The sequence below is a fragment of the Sesamum indicum genome, linkage group LG4 (assembly GCF_026168435.1).
Source record: "Sesamum indicum cultivar Baizhima isolate 11 linkage group LG4, ASM2616843v1, whole genome shotgun sequence".
Taxonomy (NCBI): domain Eukaryota; kingdom Viridiplantae; phylum Streptophyta; class Magnoliopsida; order Lamiales; family Pedaliaceae; genus Sesamum; species Sesamum indicum.
In genome coordinates, this window is record NC_142660.1 from 12,919,889 (window position 1) to 12,941,575 (window position 21,687).

The following is a 21,687-nucleotide window of genomic DNA, read 5'->3' on the forward strand; positions in this document are numbered from 1 at the left end:
AATTAAGGAAATTCTAACTTCACTTAAATTAAATTTAATCAGATATGAAGCAGTTTAGAAAATTAACTGTGTTAATGTGCTTGTCATTTAGTTGGTCCCATCCACTTAAATTTGATTTGAATAAGAATAATATATATGTAGGATGAACATTAATGAAGGGCAAAAAATATATATATATATAATGTGACACTCCCTAAATTTGAAAGATATTTCATTTGCATTTCGTTTTAAATTTGTTTCTTATTATGAAAAATCAAATATCGAACCCATATATTTCGTTCTAAAATTATGTTATTAATTCCTAATGTTAAATTTTGAATAATTGATGAATTAATCACGTAATAATAATTTTGTCCATATATGTATTGCATTAATATTTGATAATAAATAAAACAAAGGGCTGCAGGGCAATAAATTAAGTTGTGATGAAAACTTGAATAATTCAACATGCATGGTAGCTCTTCGTACTCTTCTTAGCCTTAGCAGGAAACCCTATTCAAATTGTTTCAGATTTATGTATATGAACAAGAGGTTATGAACCCTCCACATACATAATACACGTGGTATGTATATATACATAATCATATACAAGAAATTAGACGTAAATTGTATCTGATATGACGAAAAAGATCAAAGAATCTGAAATATTTATATTTTGTAAATATTCTTAAAATATATGAGATATTAAATCGAATGTATAAGTAAATTTTCGAAATATTTAAATAAAATACAATTGATGTTAATGAAAGCTTGTATTAGCTAATATATAAATTAACTAAAATTACTTATATACTAAAAGAGGGGGTCGGTGCGTATGACCCTTTACTCTACTATGAAGTACAGGGTAGAGTGAAATTTGTTTCATAATTAATGTAGTAGCTAAGGTGTGTACTTTTATAAGTATGTGGCTTCTTGTATGCCAACAATTGTGTGCATTATGGTCATAAAGTACCCATATCCTAAAGAAGATAGAGGGACCATGAATCCCCAATTTACAAACCCTAGAAATTTATTTTGCTAGATTTATTTGTTAGTTTTCATAAGATTAAATGATAGAGAGAGCCATGCGGTATTGTAAGGGACAGAGTGGCTTTGCTGCTATCATCCACTGAGATTCAATACTTTGCCGTTCCGATTGTCCCTCCTCCTTTTTTTGGGTTTTTTTTTTCTTTTTTGTTATCCTTCTTCTTTTGCCTGAAACAGCCTGGAGCCTATGAAAGCTCGACTCCCTGCACCACCAGCCCCCTACTCATTTATTTGCTCGACTCCAGTATCATGCGCATGCAGTTCGAACTAATGATTGTTGTAATTTTAGTAAAAAATATATGAAATTCATATATTAGGTTGAGAAAAGGAGAAAAAACATTGTATATATATATATATATAAAACATTGAGTTCAATTTTGAAAATAAAATTCTAATTTTTTTTATTCCTAAAATTTTCAATTTCAGATTTCACTTGAAATTCAAAACTGCCACAATTTCTTTTAACCATTGTGGCTGTCTCATTTGGACAATTGAGTGCCACAATTGGTTGTTTTGAATGTTGCATGTGAGGATGCCTATAAAAAGGCCACTCCTCATTCTCTCAAACACAACTCACACTCTCGAGCTCTTTCTCTCGGTCTTAACCTATGTCTCAAAATTTTAGATTTGAGTTTAAGTTTTGTAAAATGCTTTTCAGTGTTTGATCGATGTGTTCACCCTTAAAGTGCTAAAATCGTAAAAACTGCAACTGTCTTATTTTGGGAGAAATTATGTTGTACCCAATCCACTATTGATGCGGGACGTATATTTTCTTTAAAACAAACAGTGAATTCTACAATTCGGTTAAATTTTACAATTACCAATGGACAGAGAATTGTTACGATGCAATTCTTGTTGTAAGTTTACTATTTAATTTTCTGATCGTAAATAGCATTTCTAACTGTGATGTAATAATTGTTTTCAATGTGACTTTTATTTTTAAATTCGATTGTTATATTTCAAAATATTATTTCATTATATGAAGCTTAAAATTTTCCAACAATGAACCCCGACTCAGGATGTGCCAGAAAAAACTCAACGAAATATCTGTGCTTACATGTCATAGTTAAGTTTATTTCATGTTATTTTGACAGATACTAATTACTGTGTGGATTGGGTTATTCAATCCAAACAATCTAAATAAATATATAGTATAGTTAATATAAATTATTTATAATTCAAAAATTCAAATAAGTTATATTGCAAAATAAACGGGCCTAAGGAAACGTTGTATAGATGGGGCGATGGATAATTGCAATAAAGGGTTCAAGAATTTGTCAGTTATGTTAGTGGGCTCACGGTGCACTATGCGATGGACAGCCCAATAACGTAATAGCATTAGCATGTCCAAAATTCTTTGAATTTTTGACAAAATCATTAAAATGAAAATTTGACTAATTTTTAATAATAATTTTCAATTCGTCTGAGTTACAAGTGCAGGACGACTGAAAGGTCCGGAGCTGGAGGATGCCCAACCGCCAAATATTGTAGGACAACCGCCGTCGACCAGCGTCGCCGTCTTATCCCTCCACCAGCACGCTGCCATGGGGAAACAGAAACAACAAGTTATTTCCCGCTTCTTTGCACCGAAACCCAAAAACTCCACTACCACGGCCGGCCCCTCACAACCACAAAACCCGCCCACACCTCCGCCGAAAATCGCCAGCACCGTCTCCTTTTCACCCGCCAAACGCCTCAGAACCACCGAGCTGAACTCCCGCCATAACAAGCTCCCGAAACTTACTCACCCCACGCCCACTGATAACTCCGTTTTACCCCTACCCAACCCCGCCCTCCACCAGAAATTTCTGGACAAACTTCTTGAACCTCCACACGAGCTTCTAGAGCCTTCGAGAAACAAGAACTCCACCCAAATCCGAAACCCTAAGTACACACCTTTAGAGCAACAAGTAGTTGAACTCAAAGAGAGGTACCCTGACGTGCTTTTAATGATTGAGGTTGGTTATAAATACAGATTTTTTGGAGAGGATGCTGAAAATGCTGCTAGAGTATTGGGTATATATGCGCACATGGATCATAATTTTTTGACTGCTAGTGTGCCAACTTTTAGGCTGCATGTTCATGTGAGGAGACTTGTTAGTGCAGGCTATAAAGTTGGCGTCGTCAAACAAACTGAGACCGCGGCAATTAAGGCCCATGGGACGAATAGGTTGGGCCCATTTTGCCGCGGGTTATCGGCATTGTACACTAAGGCCACTTTGGAGGCTGCGGAGGATTTGGGGGGTGGGGAGGAAAGGTGTGGGTCGTGTAGCAATTATTTGTTCTGTGTTGTGGAGAAGATGGTGGGGAATATGGAGAGTGGATTGGATGTGAAGATTGGGGCTGTGGCGGTCGAGATTTCAACAGGTGATGTTGTTTATGGGGAGTTTGATGATAACTTTATGAGGGCTGGGTTGGAGGCTATGCTTTTGAACTTGGCTCCTGCTGAATTACTTCTTGGAAGACCGCTGTCTAAGCAGACGGAGAAGGTAGTTTAGTATTAATTTTGATTTTGTTATGGCAAATCAGGCGACACATTGGTTATGTAGGAGGCAGCATGTGCTTGCACTAAGTTATTGCTTCCTTTACTTGCTCTGGTTGTGGTTGTTTCTTTGTGGGAAGTTGCACTGAAGCGTTTAAATCCACTAACATGCAATTTGACTTGTGTTGTTGATGACAAAAAGTTTGGCCCCTTTATAAAACTTGAAGGGTTCTAGAAATAAAAAACATATAAATGAAACTCGAGTTTGTGCATATGATGCTTGCAGTGGTCTAGATAGGAGGCCGAAGGAGCACCAAATGCTAAGACCGAACTTTTGGGTCAGCCTTTTTTGAGTTCTGGAGCCTCTAATAGAAACATAAGAAAGTCCATTAGATGATGCTGCTTATGACCAACTCTATGGTACCGGTCTTAGCCTTTCTCTTGGAAAATGGATACATCAGTATTTCAATGCTACTGATCTCATTGAACCTTTTCCCGACTGATATTTTGTTGAATGCTACAGATCTCGTAGAACCTTTTTTGAACTGTTATGTCTAAAAGTGCTTTGGACATTATAAATCTTTCCTATGTCACTTCAATTTCATAGTTACTTCGCTATTATCAAATTTTGTACAGTTATAGAAAATTAAACAACTACAACCTTTTGGTTATTGATGGATTGATTAGTTGACTTGTAGAATCTACTGTTAAGAAACATTTTTAATGCATGCAGAAATAATCTGATTGGAAATTGTACATATCACGGCATTGGAACCAAACAAATATGCCATCCACATTCCAAATATATTAGGGGCCCAATGTTCTCCCCACTTGTGGGCACCCAGATTATAGACCTTTATTTATTACTCCTCAGTTTCTTCTATTTTTCTGCGGAAAACATTTTGATTTGAGTAAGATGTATGATACTTCTGGTAACTGTCAGTATCCTTACTATTTACAGAATAACCTCTTATTAGAAGTCATCCTTTGATCAATATTATTCTTATTAGTATTGAAGCGCCAGGAATATCAGCATCCTGTTTTTGCATTTATGGATTCCTATGAACCCAAGAGGTTGAGTTGCAGTTTGCATAACAAATATGAGCACAGTCTTTAATGCTTTGAAGGGCCTCAGCAATTTTTTTTTTAAAGTTATAAAAGAGTTGAATTGCCTTTATTTTTATAATTGTTATAGATTTGCAAATAAGGTTACATGATTGCTTATGGCTTCTTAGTGAAGCCTCATGAAAGTGTGTAACACTTGAGAAATTATGTATGTCTTAAGCTTTGCAGGCATGATCTCCTAATCCACCTTGTCCTGATGCATGTGGTATCTTTGGTTCTCACCTAATTTCCTTGTAGAATCGGTGTGTTGGTGTATATAAAGCAATTCATATTAAATTCTTGTTGGTTACTATTTCCTGTTATAATTTCTATCATCTTGTTTGCCAGCAGACTGAGTTTTCCCCCCTCCTGTTTAGTTGCTACTGGCATTCGCTGGACCCGTGTCAAATGTTCGAGTGGAGTATGCTTCACAAGATCGCTTTCATGATGGTGGTGCCCTTGCTGAAGTGATATCATTGTATGAGGAATTAAATGAAAATAACTTACCTAATGGTCAGCAGGAGAAGGTTATAGCATCTATCCAAGGCAATAATTCCTTGGCATTTAAGGTGCGATTAAAGTATGTTTTCTTGTTGTAACCAAATAAAAGAAGAAACTTTTGGGTTTCAATTATGAACCTATTTTATTTATTTCCACTCATATAACTTGTTATTCAGAATGAGGTTGCTAATACTGTATTCATTTGTTCTTCACTTAATTTATTAATCTAAAGGGACTTATGGACATGCCTGAATTAGCTATTCAAGCATTAGCTGTAACTGTTCGTCATTTGAAACAATTTGGTTTTGAAAGAATCTTATGCTTGGACGCTTCATTCCGGCCATTCTCTAGCATCATGGAGATGACCCTCTCAGCTAATGCACTGCAACAACTAGAGGTGAGTGGCTTAGTGACTATTAAGCATGTTATGCAATTCAAATGAATGACTACTTATAATCTGTAAATTACGTTGCCACCAAATGTAGGTGCTCAAGAATAACTCTGATGGTTCTGAGAATGGATCCTTGTTGCAATGCATGAATCATACTCTGACCGTATTTGGTTCAAGGCTTTTGAGACATTGGGTATGGAGTGTGGCAGACCCTCATATGTATTCTCCAATATTTGTTTTTCTCAATCCCTTACTGTCTTGTCTTGCTTGGTGATACTGTAACTCATGATATGTGCTCCATGTTTCTATAGGTTACCCATCCTTTATGTGATAGAAGTATGATATATGCACGTTCAGATGCTGTTTCGGAAATACTGGAGTCGATGGGTTCTTCTAAAGCCTCTGAGGTTGATTTTAATGAGGAAAATTCTGACATCACTGTTGCACAACCAGAGATTCATCATTTGATATCATCTGTCTTGATCTCATTGGGAAGGGCACCTGATGTTCAGCGTGGGATTACAAGGATTTTCCATCGAACTGCCACAGCATCCGAGGTAACAAATAGTTACTGGTTTTCATGCCCTAACGCTGTTCTTATCCTTGTCTCTGCTTGCTTCTTCTTCATGTATGTGTGCCTTTGCTTGCTTCCTTCATGTGTATATGCATACTCTAGGTTTTTGTTTAACTTGTTAATATCTTTGCTATTTTACCTCCTTCAACCCCAGATGCTCCTTCCTGTTCAAATGCTATCAGCACGTAAGCAATCTTAATGTAATATCCTTTTTATATTTTATTTCGTGTATTTGTCACCTTAATAGTTGTTTTGTCATTGTATGATTTCCATTTCATGGCGATGCTGAATAAATGCGGAATGGTTATCCATTGTATTGCCCTTCATTGTTTCAGCTAAATAAATGCTATCAGGTAATGTTTCTGCAGCCAGCAGATGTTGCTCTGGATATTTATGACCATTTTCTTGGTGTATGTTCAGTTTATTGCGGTTGTCCAAGCTATCTTACTTGCTGGAAGACAACTGTGTCAACTTCACATTGAAGAAGATGAAAACAGAAGTCCACAAGTGAGAACTGTGCGCTCTGCTTTGCTGAGAAAGTTGATATTGACTGCCTCATCTTCTAGTGTTATTAGCACTGCAGCAAGACTTTTGTCTATGCTGAACAAAGAAGCTGCAGATCAACGGGATCTTCACAATCTTTTTATCATTTCTGATGGAAATTTCCCAGAGGTTTAGTTGAAGAGTTCATCTGTTCAGCCTGTTTGAAGTATTCTGTAAGGGGTTAATTGCACTTAGACCCTGTCTGAAAATGTGAAATTGCACTTTCCTCCAAAAAGTTTGAAATTACGTTTACACCCCATTAAAAAATTCTCCATTTACGCCTAACTCCCTTGCGGTAGGGTTTGGAAGAAAGATGTTGACTTTAGCAAACACAAAATTATATAAATTTTCAATTTTGCCTTTCATTTATCATTTCCAAGTATATTTTTGTACTTAGAATAAATGTAATATATAAATATTGAGTGAGGTTAACATCATTACATTCTTCTCCTTATAAGAACAAAATTATTGTGTAGGAATGTCAAATGAGGGGAAAATTGGAAATTTAACACAAAATGGAGATCGGGTGTAAATAATGAATTTTAAGTATAATTTTGAATCTTCTTTGGGGGAGAAAGTGTAATTTCGTATTTTCAAAGGGGATCTAAGTGTAATTAACCTTTTGTAAATTATCTTCATTAATTAACAGTAAATCTAACTGGTACATGTATAGGTTGCTTCAGCAAGAACCAAAGTTCACTTGGCAAATGAAAGGTTATACCAATTGCTTCCTCTATATCGCAAACAGCTGCGGATTCACAATCTAGAGTTTATGAGTGTATCTGGGGTCACTCATTTGATAGAGGTATTTATTGAAATTTGCGTTTGGTGTAATCTATTCTTAGATTTCTCGGCATCAGCAGTTTCTATGCACATATTTGACTTTGTTGAGCACATGATTTCCTTTTCAATTCGTAGTCTCGTAGCCTGAATATTGTCTTTATGCATGTCAGCTTTCCTTTACCCCTTTTTAAAGATTTCTTGTGTGCTGCTTTTAGTTAATCAAGGATTTTATGCATTTTCCTGAGACAACTTGGACATGGCTATTGGATGTGTATATCTCTTACTTCGTCTCGGAAGAAGTCAAGGCCATTCGGTATTAATTTTATGGCCCCATCACAATTCGTGTTAGAGGATTTACATTTATGGGCCACCAGTATTGCAATTTTATTTGGTGTTTTAGTTATGTGGAAGAAGCCTCTTGTCTTTTTCATAAAATCTCTTGATGTGTTTTAATGCATGATCTACATCCCAATATTAATATAAACTTCGTGTGCAGCTGCCTCTTGATGTGAAGGTTCCTCCAGACTGGGTTAAAGTAAATAGCACCAAAAAAACAATTAGATATCATCCACCTGAAGTATTGAGTGCTTTAGACCAGTTAACTCTGGCAAATGAGGAGCTTTCTGTTGTTTGTCGAGCCACTTGGGACAGTTTTTTGAAGACATTTGGTGGATCCTATTCTGAGTTTCAGTCTGCTGTTCAAGCATTAGCTACATTGGATTGTCTCTATTCACTTGCCATGGTTTCAAGAACTAAGGTCCCGCTGTTACATGATCACGGAGATCCTATTCATCACTTTGCGACAACTTTGTTAATGAATTTTCTTGGTTTCATTCTTGCAGAATTATGTGCGCCCAGTTTTTGTAAGTGACAATGAGCCTGCTGAGATAAACATCAGTTGTGGTCGACATCCAGTATGTGCCGTCGACACCTTAATTTCATATTGTAGGCTGAGCTACCTATGTTTAGTTTCTTTCTTGGAAATAAAATATTTAGTTATGGACACCAAATTCTCTGGTTATTGACAAATAATAAAAAAGTGAGTTTCATTGAATATTTTCAGTGGATTTTCATAATTGCTCCACTTCTTCAGTTTTTGTCTCTATGACATTGTGCTATTCCCGGTCTACTTGAATATCGTCTTTGTGGGACATTCTATTGTAACCTAAATTCTGAAATATGGGGAGATGTTAGAGACTGTAATTTGGGATACTAATGCTGCCTATCTCACTTTGGGATGTTTATGCTTTTGACTGTAATTTTTGCACCCATAAATGTTTTCATCTTGATTATGAAGACAATTGAAAAACAGAAGCGATTTTTCCATGTGATGACTTGTGCTGTTTGTCTTTTGTTTGGACTATGTTTTGGACATCGGGTTTCGGCAAAGAAGCGAATAGGAAAAGGATGAGGAAATAAACATTTAAAAGAGTAATCAACTAGCATCATCTGGAGTATTGAAGACATTTTCACAGTGTTTCACTAAAATCAAGGATCCAACATTGTGTTGACTTCACTGCATAAGTAATCAACATAAGGCTTCGGGCTGATTCACTGAGTTACATTACTCTATGCTGATTTGATTTCTAGAGGCTTGTGAACATCTTATGCCCTTGATGTCTGTCAAGATTGTTACCTGATGATTTCTTTGTTCGGTTAGTGCTCTATATCTGTGGTAGGATTATTTTACTTCCAAGATATGATATAATGGTACATGCGCTGATTATTATTGTGTTCTTTCCCTACCTGAGTTGTTGCTGTGTATTGCCAATAGATTATTACCTTTTCTTGCTTGGGCAAGTATCTATATGCTTTTCTCTTTCTGCGAGCCCCTTAACCCTGATTCGCTGCTCATGCTGTTGACTTCCGGCAGGTTATGGAGGATATTTTGCAAAATGATTTTGTTCCAAATGATACAAATTTGCATGCAGATGGCCAGTACTGTCAGATTGTTACCGGACCAAACATGGGTGGGAAGAGTTGCTATATTCGCCAGGTTGCTCTAATAGCTCTCATGGCTCAGGTAAAAAAATTAGCCTTGTCCTCGCAATTTGAAGAACCATATGCTTTTCTCATGTCCCCTGCAGTTTTGCTTATTCCAATTGGCCCTGTCTGAGTGTGTGTGTTCAATTGCATCATATGTCATCTTCCCCCTAAATCTCCTTAAACCCAGTGGCATGGATTCCTAATGCAAGTAAATCAATATTAACCATGTAAAGAGTGTACATTCTGGTACTTCAAGGAAAACTCCCGTGATTCTGGATGCTCGACCTTTGAATAGCTGAAGCTGACAGAAGCTGATCCACTCCTACACACTGAAACCCTACCCCACGCGCACACACACAAAAGAAAAAAAAAAGAAAAAGGAAAATGATAGGGGAAAAACTAAGAAAGAAAAGAAAACACAACAAATCCAAAAGAAGCTCTTGACAAACAGATACCTGCCTCCACTATTTAATTATTGGGGTTGATTTATTATATTCGGAGCTGATTACATGTTATTTATATCTTTGGAATGACTTTATCGAAATGCCCGTCTGATTTCTCTAGGTTGGTTGCTTTGTACCAGCATCATCAGCGAAATTGCATGTGCTGGATGGCATTTACACTCGAATGGGAGCTTCTGACAGTATTCAGCTGGGCAAAAGCACTTTCTTAGAAGAATTGAGTGAGGCCTCCCACATTCTTCAGCATTCCACATCCCGCTCGTTGGTCATAATTGATGAACTTGGGAGAGGCACAAGTACACACGATGGTGTGGCCATTGCTTATGCTACGTTGCATTATCTTCTGGAGCATAAAAGATGCATAGTCCTCTTTGTTACTCATTATCCTGAAATAGTCAACATTGGGAATGACTTCCCAGGCTCTATAGGAGCATACCATGTCTCATATTTGACACCACAGAAGGAGACAGATCTCAACTTCAAAGCTGACCATGAGATGGATACCGTGAATCATGATGATGTTACCTATCTTTACAAACTTGTGGCTGGTGTTTCTGAGAGAAGTTTTGGGTTTAAGGTCGCTCAACTTGCACAAGTAAGCTTCAGTATCTTTTTCTTTGTGATTCATTCATGTAAAGCAGTTTGCCATTCCAATATTTATAGTTGAAGACGCGTAAAAAATGCTAAACAGTACTACAATAACCCATTATCCTATTGATGTCGTATATTCTATCTTGGCTTATACTTGTGTTTTTGCTCAGTGCATCAAGATTTACTCCACTGTTTTTATATTTTACTCATGCTTACTCCCCTGTTCAGTTACCTTCCTCGTGCATTAGACGTGCGGTTGCCATGGCTGCAAGATTGGAAGCAGAAGTATGCAAAAAAGAGAAAATGAAGTTCTTAATGAACTGTGCAATGCCGAATGACAAATCAGAGAATGCCAAAGAGGATGCTTACATACCCATGGATTGCTTGCGCACAGCAGGAACTCGAAACTTAGAAGAAATTGAGAAAGCCTACAGAGATTTATTCTTTCACCTAAATCTCGCCTTTCACGAAGAAGAAGATGCTGCAAAGAGGTTGTGCAGTTTGAAGCTTGCTAAAAGCCTCGCGGGCAAGCTCTTAAATAGGTAAAATACCGTGTAGCCTGGAAATACTACCATGGAAGCACAGGGGAAATATCATGATTGTACATAATAAGTAGAGAGTTCAATTCCCAATTTCTAGGTTCAAGTTTGTATAAGCTTGGTGTAAATTTTATTGGGTTTTCCTGGATAACCATTACTTTGCTTGATCCCAACCATATGTGCGCAGACCGCCAAATATTATGGCCTGTGGCCTAATAGTTAAAGGTTGACTGTTAGTGTGTTTGGACTTCGGTATAAACTTACATTCCGATCTAAATTTGTTTGGCAATTCATTAGGTTTTAGTTCTTGATGGACTCATGCTTAGTGTCGTCATGGGGAGTTACACAACATTCTTTATGATTTTCGACATCCTTGTTTTTCTAAAAAGTAAAATATACATATTTAATAGTTTCACACTATCATTGATCTTTTGTTATTTCAATAATTTTCACTTATATACATTTAAAAGTCAATTAAATTGGTTCTTTTTCTATTATAGAATTTTAAATGATGCATTAAAATACCAATTAATTTCGCATGGAAATGTGTATAGTTGAAAATGAAAACCATACCAATAGTGGAACACATATTCATGTGTGATTTTGGTATTTCAATATGTAATATTGTTTCATCCTTTTCAATTATTGAATATAAACAAATGTGTTTTATTTGATTTTAAAACTAAAAGGAAATAACATTTCCTTTCTTTTTTTCACATACATATATACAATAAGATATTACAAAGTTCTGTATATTTATCATCGAAGCTGGGTTTTATCAGTCCACAGTACACTGATAAAAATAAAAAAAAGAGCATGACATAAAGTACACCTCTTGATCAAGACAGGCCTTGATCGAACGTATATCTCTGTACTGTCAACTACAAGTTTTCATCTCTAACACTGGCCATAAACAATCTCAACTCCCTTGCTTTTCTGGCATGTTCAGGTGACGCATCGTCCGTATCACTCAACTCAATCACGTCGATATTCCTCACCTCTTGGCATTTTAAGACCTCATGGGAATGTACGCGTGGTGGTGGACTAACAAGATCAATGATTTCTGTTTCTAAAGATGCTGAAGCAGTGGAATAGTAACCAGAACCAGAGCTTCCCACGTTGCTGCTGCCATTATCTTTTCGACTAATTCTTACTGACTTAGCATTAAGGTGCAACCGTCCTTCATCCAGATCAACATGCGCATTAGTTGGGATCTTCTGTGGCAACAATGCACCTAAGCTAACAGCATTACTTGTGGTACTACTTTCTTGTTCAATGTCAAGCAGCAATTTGTGGAGTTTATCCTCAATTTCCTTCATCTCTGCTGCTCTTTTGTTGGATTGCTTCGGCCTTGATCTACGAGCGGCTTTCTGTTTTTCCGCTTTTCTTTCGTGGAATTCCAGAATCTTTTCAGGGCAAGCACTAACAGAGAAAGAGAACGGAACGAGGTCATGACTTATACCAGCAATTAGAGACTCACATGTTTACATCAAGACTTGGGAACTAATAACTCCTTAAAGCAGGAGCTCTACCGGCCCCTGCCCCCTTACGACCGCTCTTCATCGCGCTATTACCCTCCGGAATGTGTAATATGTGTACTATTTTGTTGTGTAGCAGAGTTAATGTGTTCAAGTTTCCCCATGCATAGAGCATAGACCAACTGTTAAGGTATTAACATAAATACCTCTCCACCAGATCAGCTGGGACGGCGGATGCTTTGAGCCCATCCATGTCTTCCCAAGAAACCTCAAAGTAGTCTCTTCCCTGGAATTTCCTTTGCTTGATGATGCTAGATATAGGACACTTCACTGGTATCTGTACTCCCAAGCAATTTATTTTTGCATTTTTCATATATTAAAAGTTGACCATAAGCAAAAGTTAAAAGAGAAATAATCAATATAAGCAGATGGCAGTAAGCATAGAAAATTCACTGGTAGCATCAGGTAAACCTTAAAAACACACAGTTCCAATACACCAATAAAGAGACTGGTGCCTCGTACCTCATTAATTGGCAGATGGAGTCCTAATTCCGACGAGGTTGAACGAAGATTAGCAAATCGCCTCAAGTTTCTTTCAGCAATCTTTGGAAGGATGTACTCATCTGTATAAAAGCCAAGAACACACAAACCTTCAGAAGCGAGAGGTGTAGCACAAAACAAAATGGGTTCTACATGATCTTTCCCACTTCACTAGAGATGGTTTTGGTTTCAAAAGAGGATGAGGTTCTACTTTGATGCACCTTCACATCTATTGCAATCTTGAATACAACTTTCACCATACCATATATAAAGAAGATGTCTTTCATCACAAAAAGCACCAGATTAGAATAATTGTCGAACTATCATATGTGCAACTATTACCATATATTGTCGATTGGCCAAATAAGAACCTAAGACCAGCACATGGTCAATGTGTACCTATGTAGCTTATAATTGTTGCATGTACTTTGAGGATTTGTGTGCATGAGTACACTGATGTAAGCATGTCCGTACACTTCATGCAGATATACCTATATAGAATCTCTTATATTTGGTCCATAACGAGGATGTGTGCGTTATATTTTCTAACCTGTCTTTTCAGGAGGCCAGTCAAAAAATTGAGCACAAATCTGATGCAGTTGGCTGTGATTGAATGGATAAAGAGCAAGAACCCTACATCAACGGAGGAAAGAAAATTTCATAGATCTTGTTTTAAAAACAAAAAGTAATAAAACCTGTCAAACATCTCTAAAGTGTCAACTGTGAGAAAAACTTCTTCAGAAAGAAAACCTTGACACTTCACACTCACATAGCAGTGGGTAAGCTAGAATTATACCTGTGCACAGCATCTGAGTCTGCTGAATGGCACTTTGGCATTAAGTATGCATTGATCACTTGCAAGAACTTATTGTCTACAGCTAAATCACATTCAATTCCTGTGTAGGAGTAAGATTAAGTTAGGAGGGCTTAATATCATGGCAGCGGTCTCTTACTACAGTATTATTCTTGCAGCTAGATCAATAAGTATCAAATGTATGTGCTTGTCCTCATCTTCAGTTTGAATAAAGCAATGCCAGCCAAACTTCCAGCACATCAAGTGAATTTAGAAAAGCAGTAAGATGGAAAGGTACAAGTCAAAGTTAAATCTTATATTAAACTAATATATGAGATACCCATATAGCAATTTGGAAAAAAGATCCTTACTTGGACTAAAAACCGAATAAAAAGTTGAAACAATTTGGTAATGGAAGTCATATGATAAAGACCAGTCTCGAATAACTCACCATTAAAATCCCTCTCACTATCAGCATTATTCTTCTTATCCTTATACATTTGGCCCTTCTTTTTTGAGCTTTTTTGCTTCTTTGCAATTGATAATCCCTCTGATGCAAACCGCTGAAGAACAGCTGACTCACCAATAGATTTCACAATCTGACAAGCTGACTCCTACATCCAAGACAAAAGAATGTCATATAGGTAGTTCGACTGAAGATCAAAAGGGATTAGTTGACAATTTCTTAATCTTACCGGCCCAAAACCACGAATTCCTTGGGTATAATCACTGCCAAGAAGAATAGCAAGAGTGATCTGAAGGCCATAAATTGCACATAAAATGTTAATCGAGGCTCTGAAACATACAACTCTATACTAATATTCTCATTCTAACTGCATAAACTTAATACATAAAAGAAATTGTGAATCACTCTTCAGAAGTTGAATGCTGAAAATTGCCACTTTGCTAATTTCTATGAAGCTGGTAAGAAACAATATTTCACAGTGAGTATTCTCACATAATATATTTCTAAGCAAAAGTAGGACTCAGAGGCTTCTGATGCCCGTAGTGGGAACAAGGTTTTCTAGTGAAAAGTAACCACTAGAAAGGTTGTTCCCCAAAGTTGGAATTCACTTTTGAACTTTGGCTCCACTTCTGCAATTCATGCAGCTATATTATTCAGATCCAACTTGTCACAACTAATAACTTCATGCAAAATAACACTGTAGTATAATCAAAGCAGCATTTATCCTTCAGAATCCACATTTTCCCCCTAATGCGGAAATGATAAGATCAAACTGAATGACCAACATAAAATGTCTAATTTTAAAAATGTTGTTCGATATTCAAATAAAAAGTCAAAGAGAAATTACCAGGGAATTCCTTCCAAACCCGAGTTGTCTCTCGATATCATCCATTTCATAGCAAACAACATATCCACCTTCTCCTAAACATAAGAAAAACACAGCAGAATAAGTATATAACAATTGAATGACTGGGAAGCAAAAACCTTCATAAACTCACCAAGACAAATATCTCTATAAACTGTTCTTGCACCAAACAGAAAGGCATCTGAATCTGATGTGAAACACCCATCCTAATGATCAAAGTTATGACAACAATAGAAATCAGAGTTCCAGCTGAAATAATGTGTCTCATAGTCGGCACAGTATTGGAAAATAAGAGCATCCACATACACATAACGATTCTGAGTTAAGCAATGCACATTGAGCTTCAGCCTCCTCAATCCTGCATATGATTTAGCCCACAGAGAGTTACACAAAATAGATCGAATGTGTCATCTACATTTTCTGACATCCACTCTAATTTGAACTTTTCAAAGAGACTTGAGAATCTCAGGCTATAAGAGAGATGTACCCTTTAGACAGTCAAGGTTACATCTTGGATTATTTCTATGATCTGGTAAGTGACTAAATTACAAGAACTTTATTGAATAATTTGCTATTTTACCAAAAGAAAATGTTTTCGTTTAAGGACAGACATAATGTCGAAGAAATCCAAACCATAAAGAAAACAACTGTACTGGCAACAAAGAGAAAGAACATATCCATAAATTATTTATCCAACAACAATGTGAACAGTTGAATTGGTGATGAACAAAACCATACCCATGAATTGGTTGTAACCATACTGCCAGAAAACAAACTCACAGAACCAAAGTTTGTCTAATGCTGCTCCCAACAAGAGCTTTTTATTCACATTACTCATAATATATGTAACATGATAAATCTTAAATTAGTATTCCCCAAGTACAGGTTTTCACTATACAAGAGTAATGATATATAAAAGAATTGGACTCCTGATAGATAAGAGAAAATTGTAAAGTCAATTATTGCGCACTATTCTCTGAATACAAAACTGAATCTTTTGAACAAAAAAATAGAAAGATAGAAAGAAGAGAGAGAGAGAGTACTTTTGCAATTTCTTTTAATATCATACACGAAGTGCGGTGCTAGATATTCAGATGGCAAAAGTCATAGCTTTCTTTTTTTTGCTTTAAATGAAAAAATTCCAAGGAAACAAACAGGGGGAATGTTAGAGATTGGTGTGTTCTCTTCCTTCTCCAATGCATGAGCTTTAAACTAAAATTTGAACATGGCCAAGTAAGTTACCCATCTAAACATGGAACCCCAAGGGCCACACCCAGAAATTTGGCTTCTTTAATCATACATGAAAATTCAGATCCCTTATTTCTTTTAACTGATACATTGCGAGGATTTCCAGCATCTTGAATGGCCTGCATGTTTAGAGCACTAAGGTAAGATGAAGAATCATGGTGTCAGGAAAATGGTGATGTTGCAGAAGGGTGCAAAATTTACGGATTGTCTGAGAGAAAGTATTACCTCATTTCCAACATTCAAGCGGCGCCTATATGTAGATAACTTGATAGCAGGAATCGCGCCATCTAGACAACCAACAAAAACATCCATTTCATAGTTATAGTAAAAACTCAATCAATAAACTAAGTCACAACTTTCATAAAAGAAGATACTGTAATTGAAGATTCAGATTGTCGGACTAGAAAAGATCGAACATTTGAAAATAGCAGAGAGCTGCTAGAACATTATCAGATGCAAAGTTCAACATGTCCCCCAATTAGAAAATGAAGAGAACTTTGCTTGATGAATATACGTTGAACTTTAGATGGTATAATACAGGACCAAATTAAAGATTACAGTACTTCCATAAGAGAAAGGGTATAGAATACCAGTAACGAAGATAAGGCTGCAATTCAAAGCAATGAGGGCCCTGAGGCGGTGGAACAGACCCTTCAAATAAAGCTTGTCATTCGTCGGACAATGCGATTTATTGACATTTTGAAGTTGAACCATCCAACAAGACAAATCCACGCACACCCTCTTGTTCCTAGACAATAATCATATCACCAAAAAAGCACCTACATTTCGACTTCAAACAGACCATTACATGTACTAAAATAATGGGTTTCAGCAGAAGATAATTTTACTAGAAATTAACTTACTGGAGATGGTGAAGAGGAAGAGTTTTCTTGCAAGATTCCAAGATATCCCAAAGGTTCTTCACTCCCATCCTCTGTTCACCGATTCTTCCACCTTTTTTCACTTGAGAGGGGTTACATCACACATACTGTGTGTGAAGTTCTTTACCAAGAACCATAACTGGTTTATTCAAGACGAGCGAGAATTGGTGTAACTGAGAAATAGCAAACGAGTTTTCACAGAAGTAGCCGTTGATTTGATATCGTTTCAGCTTTTTGAAATGCTTTTCTGCAACGTACTGTCTTCACTCTTCCAAAACCTACGGAGCCAAGACTGAAATTTGAAAAGTTGAGGGGTTACATTGTGTGTGAAATCTACGGAAGGGGCTTGAAGAGCAAATTTGACTTTCCTTTTTCTTTCTATTTATTTTTTGAATGCATTGATTCCTTTTTATCAAAAGATGTTCTAGTATGAAAATAGTAGGAAAAAGAAAGTTTGAGAAATCAAAATTTACAGTAAGTTTTTATTCAATGAGAAGCAGCATACCGCCATAGAGGAAAAATTGCTCTGAGATCTTGAAATCTTTTTATTCAATGAGAAGTATAGGGGGAACGAAAAACAATGGATGATGAACATTATAAAATCCAAGGATAGTTACACTACACCTCCTAGCATATAATTTATTTACACAAATCGTTGCTGCTTTTTTTGAAAATTTATATATGCACTTCCCAAAATGTTAAAAAATCCTTACACAAACTACACCTGTTTTTTTATTGTCAGAGTGAGTTATGTAATTATATAAAAGATAGAAATGATTTTTGTAAATAAACCATAGAGTATATAATTATCCCTAAAATTTAATTTGCACAGAGCATTGAAAGTAGCATCACTTGTGGCAAGAAGAGGGGGTGCAGATAAAAGCATATCTTCAGAGTAAATTTCATTTCAAGCAAGAACTCTGGAAACAAACTTCATTCAGTGCAGAAGTTGTTCTTACAAATAGCAACTAGACAATAACCGTGATAGCGCAATAAGGCTTATAAAATGTTGTCTCTACAGGAACCTGAACACCAATTCAATCGTCTTTTATTTCATCAAATGGAGACCTCAGCCCTCACAGTCACTTGTTTCAGAAATAAAAGTACCCCAGAAATACACCATCGGAAATTGATTACAGAAGGCAATGTGATTTTTATAGTTGCATTACAAAACTTATTACAAACTAATAATCCTTGTTCCCAAAGTTCTTGCACCAGATCTGGGAGGGAATTGGATGAACTGGAAGATGTGGACGTTGCTGCAAGAAATATTCAAAGTTTAGTAAGATAGATGAACATATGTAGATCAGTTTCATGTTATGATAAAGTAAATCAGTTGATGAAAATTAGACTTGTATATTGGAACCCAAAAGCAACATACGGAATTCAAAATCTTGAAAACAAAGATATTAATTACTAGTAAGAGAACATTAATTGCTGGCTTATATTCTAAGGGGTTCCAGTTTAACTTTTCTGGAAAAGGTACTCTTTCGGATCTTCAAGATATTCGACAGCTTCTGAGGTTTTAGAACAATAATTTCACTAGTCCAATGTTCAGCAGACTTAAGGGATTCCTCAAGAATATGTTCTCCGCACTATCAGAGTTGACAAAACTCTTAATCTTGATCTGACTTTTTTAAAGCAAGGCAAGTGGAAAATGGATATCACCGATATGCATCTTTTCTCATTCCATGTCCAAACAAATGAAGCTAAAATATGTAATCTCACAAAACCATATAATAAGGCTAACAAAAATCAATTCCTTACAATTTCCGTCTAGGGAATATAACAATTGATTACTAGAATTGAAAGTTAAACTAAAGCACTATGTATTGACCCATATGATGTCATTTATATCAAAAGAAGGCCTTCTTCATCTAGATTTTTTTGAAGCCTCGGCCTATGACATGGATCAGTAACAATTTCAGGTCATCAATCCGCTTTTAAGAATCACCCGATGGCTGATGCATTTAGCCTAATAGCTTGCTATGTCTGATCTATTAGAGTTAAGCCAAAAAAATTTGAAAAATTTTGAAAGAAGAAATATCGTTTTAGTAGATATCAGAAACAAGAGTAGCAACATGTATATCTGGCATTGCGAGTTTCTTGAAAGCAAGAACTAATTTCAACAAAAATGAATTCTGCTAGATATTTAAATTTTGGAAGAAACAGGAAAACTGAGACTAGCAACATATGCATCAATTCGGCTATGATATTATGATTTCTGGAAAAGAATAACCTAGTTAATAGAATAGACTCTTCATCAGGTGTGTTTGCAGTTAACAACTAAACCATACGAAGTGTATCAACATATACTTTTATAAAATGGAAATTGTATCTCTGGACATTTTAGTTTCATCAATTCCAGTGTAGTAATTTGTGCATAGTGAATGCAGAAACACGAGTTTCTCGCTCGATGTTTATCCAATACAAGCATAGGCAATTCGGCTATTGGAATTAAAAGTTGAAAGGATTTCTTGATCCATTAGTAAAACAAGTCATCAACAAGCTAAAGAGGATTATATAAACAAGGTTGAAAAAGCTTGTAACCATATGGAAAGCTTCATGGAGACAATAATTTTAATGAATAATCCTCCTGTAACTGCTCAGTTAAGTCTACGTATAGCAATCAACTTCCACTAACAAGAACTGCAACTATCTATGGAAGCAAGCCTATTTGAGCACAAAATGTCATATTACAAAGGGTCTATCCATGAGAGGCAGAACAGTTAGATGGAATGGACCAATACATCAATATCATTCTTCCACTTCCAACCGAAAAACTTTTGAATCATTTCTACTCCCTATGCTGACTACAGAAAGGAAAATTACTTAGCTCTCATGCCGTTTTGAATGAGCCCATGTACACATTATTTTCTTTCGTTTCCAATTAAATAACCACCAAGCTTACACAGCATTTACACTTGGATATAAACACTATGTTTCTCATATTTGAATACTTTGGGTAATACAAGAAGAAAGATCATGCAATATACAACAGAGAGTGATAGGCCCACTCACAAAGTGTCGGCAGCCCAGCCCAAACCAAGAAGAGAGATCCGAAAACCAGCCCGGTACTTGGATTAAGCAGGAGTCCATATACAGCTTTCACAAAGTTAGCCCACATTTGATGTTATCAGATTATTAGTTATGTTTGCTTGTTAGCTATTTCCTTTTCCAGAAAAATCTTAAGCATTATGGGATGACAAACACGTGCAGAGAGATCCCTTGTTGAGAGCACTAACAGTATGTAGTTATGGTGAGAATTGGGGGAGAATGAACAGAGAAATCAAATTGAAAACAGAAATTAGTTTCCTTGACAGTCCAATTTCATTATCTCTTGCGGCGAATCTTGTCGCCGATTGTTCTAATTCTGTCGAACAGATTAAGGGCTTAACAGAGAGAGAGCAAAATTCCAAACTTTCTCTTTTCTTTTTCATCACAGTCACGAATTAGTAGATATTATAACTTAATTTGATCTTGAAATAAAGTAGAAATAACTGAGAGGTAAAAGATCCGTCCCATTTGCCCTCTTTTGCTCCTTTCCTTCACGGTAATCCAAGAAAAAAATGCAGCCATGAACTCCAGTCTCGCCAGCCAAAACAAGGTCATATTCGGGTCACTAACCCATTAAACGAATTTTAACCTTATTACACCTCGATGACCACCAGACTTTGAGAAAAGCAACCATTTGAGCAGCAAGAAAAACATGATACGCATAAAACTGGAAAAACAAAGCACGAAACTAAAGCCCTAGCGATTAAAAATCCGAACTTGATCAAGAATAACGCAGGAAACGCCAAATGCCCAAACACTCAAACCCTCCACAGCAAAACAAATCAGTAAACAACCAAAATCCCCTTAACCCACAAAAACAAATTAATCACAAGAACAAGCGCATATTTCTGCAAGTACCTCGAGCTCGGCAGATTTCATGGCGATGGGAATGCAGATCAAAACGATGCCAGCCATGGCGAAAGCGGTATTGCGCTTCCAGTGCTTCGGGCGGCAGTAGGGCCCGCCCGTCATACTCCAGACTTTCGCTCTGAAATCTCCGCCGTGGGCCCCATCGGCGTGGTGGTGCTCTCCTCCTCCGCCCATCTGCTATAGAATTTCTTCTGCTACTACTACTATTACTGGAGAGTGAAAAACCAGATGCAAAACCAAAAGACGGAATTGCTCCGCTGAAACAAAGAAATACAGCGTTTGATCTGAATCGGGCTACCGGATCATTTTGGATTTCTCTGGTTTGGGCCTCAGCAACCTTAGAAATAAGCCTTATTGGGCTTGGTCTGAGACATTTGGGCTTTTGCTGGACTTGGAACTTGTGTTGCCCAGAATATTGGATCATTAAAGCAAACTGGACTATCATTTCTTACAATATTCATTTTTTTGTTTAATTAAATTTTAGGAATAATTACATTGTCCTCAAAAT

At 36.6% G+C, this 21,687-nt stretch overlaps 3 protein-coding genes across 6 annotated transcripts; 1 reads left to right on the top strand and 2 right to left on the bottom strand.

Annotated features, from left to right (window-relative positions):
• The first annotated feature begins 2,417 nt into the window (after window positions 1–2,417).
• On the top strand, window positions 2,418–11,224 carry MSH3 (homolog of DNA mismatch repair protein MSH3). 2 transcript variants are annotated; one of them, XM_011077882.3, is made up of 12 exons: window positions 2,419–3,515; window positions 4,990–5,181; window positions 5,346–5,510; window positions 5,599–5,697; window positions 5,816–6,061; window positions 6,499–6,750; window positions 7,295–7,426; window positions 7,901–8,161; window positions 8,247–8,318; window positions 9,278–9,427; window positions 9,955–10,446; window positions 10,671–11,224. In XM_011077882.3, exons 1-12 carry the CDS (start codon window positions 2,571–2,573, stop codon window positions 10,986–10,988), a joined length of 3,324 nt encoding a protein of 1,107 aa, XP_011076184.2. In that variant the 5' UTR covers window positions 2,419–2,570; the 3' UTR covers window positions 10,989–11,224. The 2 variants fall into 2 exon arrangements, with proteins under 2 accessions (XP_088735968.1, XP_011076184.2); XM_088879842.1 differs by lacking the exon at window positions 10,671–11,224 and having other exon boundaries at window positions 2,418–3,515; window positions 9,974–10,214.
• Window positions 11,225–11,717: 493 nt separating this feature from the next.
• On the bottom strand, window positions 11,718–17,682 carry LOC105160491 (single-stranded DNA endonuclease family protein). Of its 3 annotated transcripts, none has more exons than XM_011077884.3 (14): window positions 17,235–17,682; window positions 16,962–17,119; window positions 16,597–16,658; window positions 16,366–16,490; window positions 15,430–15,481; window positions 15,257–15,329; window positions 15,106–15,179; window positions 14,488–14,547; window positions 14,244–14,406; window positions 13,796–13,895; window positions 13,550–13,632; window positions 12,982–13,082; window positions 12,666–12,796; window positions 11,718–12,403 (listed from the first exon to the last, which is right to left on the bottom strand). In XM_011077884.3, the coding sequence occupies exons 1-14, from the start codon at window positions 17,300–17,302 to the stop codon at window positions 11,863–11,865; spliced, it is 1,791 nt and encodes a 596-aa protein (XP_011076186.1). In that variant the 5' UTR covers window positions 17,303–17,682; the 3' UTR covers window positions 11,718–11,862. The 3 variants fall into 3 exon arrangements, with proteins under 3 accessions (XP_011076186.1, XP_011076188.1, XP_011076189.1); XM_011077886.3 differs by having other exon boundaries at window positions 16,962–17,150; window positions 17,235–17,681; XM_011077887.3 differs by having other exon boundaries at window positions 16,962–17,161; window positions 17,235–17,681.
• Window positions 17,683–18,278: 596 nt separating this feature from the next.
• Window positions 18,279–21,435, bottom strand: LOC105160492 (uncharacterized). Its single transcript, XM_011077889.3, has 2 exons — window positions 21,168–21,435; window positions 18,279–18,511 (listed from the first exon to the last, which is right to left on the bottom strand). Exons 1-2 carry the CDS (start codon window positions 21,351–21,353, stop codon window positions 18,437–18,439), a joined length of 261 nt encoding a protein of 86 aa, XP_011076191.1. The 5' UTR covers window positions 21,354–21,435; the 3' UTR covers window positions 18,279–18,436.
• Between the last annotated feature and the right edge of the window lie 252 nt (window positions 21,436–21,687).

Excerpts from the sequence above, each read along its gene's own strand:
- MSH3 (XM_011077882.3), top strand. The coding sequence starts at position 2,571 with ATGGGGAAACAGAAACAACAAGTTATTTCCCGCTTCTTTGCACCGAAA. Across the intron at positions 3,516-4,989 it reads TGTCTAAGCAGACGGAGAAG|TTGCTACTGGCATTCGCTGG; the intron begins GTAGTTTAGTAT and ends CCTCCTGTTTAG. Across the intron at positions 5,182-5,345 it reads ATAATTCCTTGGCATTTAAG|GGACTTATGGACATGCCTGA; the intron begins GTGCGATTAAAG and ends ATTAATCTAAAG.
- LOC105160491 (XM_011077884.3), bottom strand. The coding sequence starts at position 17,302 with ATGGGAGTGAAGAACCTTTGGGATATCTTGGAATCTTGCAAGAAAACT. Across the intron at positions 16,659-16,961 it reads CAGCCTTATCTTCGTTACTG|ATGGCGCGATTCCTGCTATC; the intron begins GTATTCTATACC and ends TTGGTTGTCTAG. Across the intron at positions 15,180-15,256 it reads TTATAGAGATATTTGTCTTG|GAGAAGGTGGATATGTTGTT; the intron begins GTGAGTTTATGA and ends TCTTATGTTTAG.
- LOC105160492 (XM_011077889.3), bottom strand. The coding sequence starts at position 21,353 with ATGGGCGGAGGAGGAGAGCACCACCACGCCGATGGGGCCCACGGCGGA. Across the intron at positions 18,512-21,167 it reads TGAAATCTGCCGAGCTCGAG|CAACGTCCACATCTTCCAGT; the intron begins GTACTTGCAGAA and ends TATTTCTTGCAG.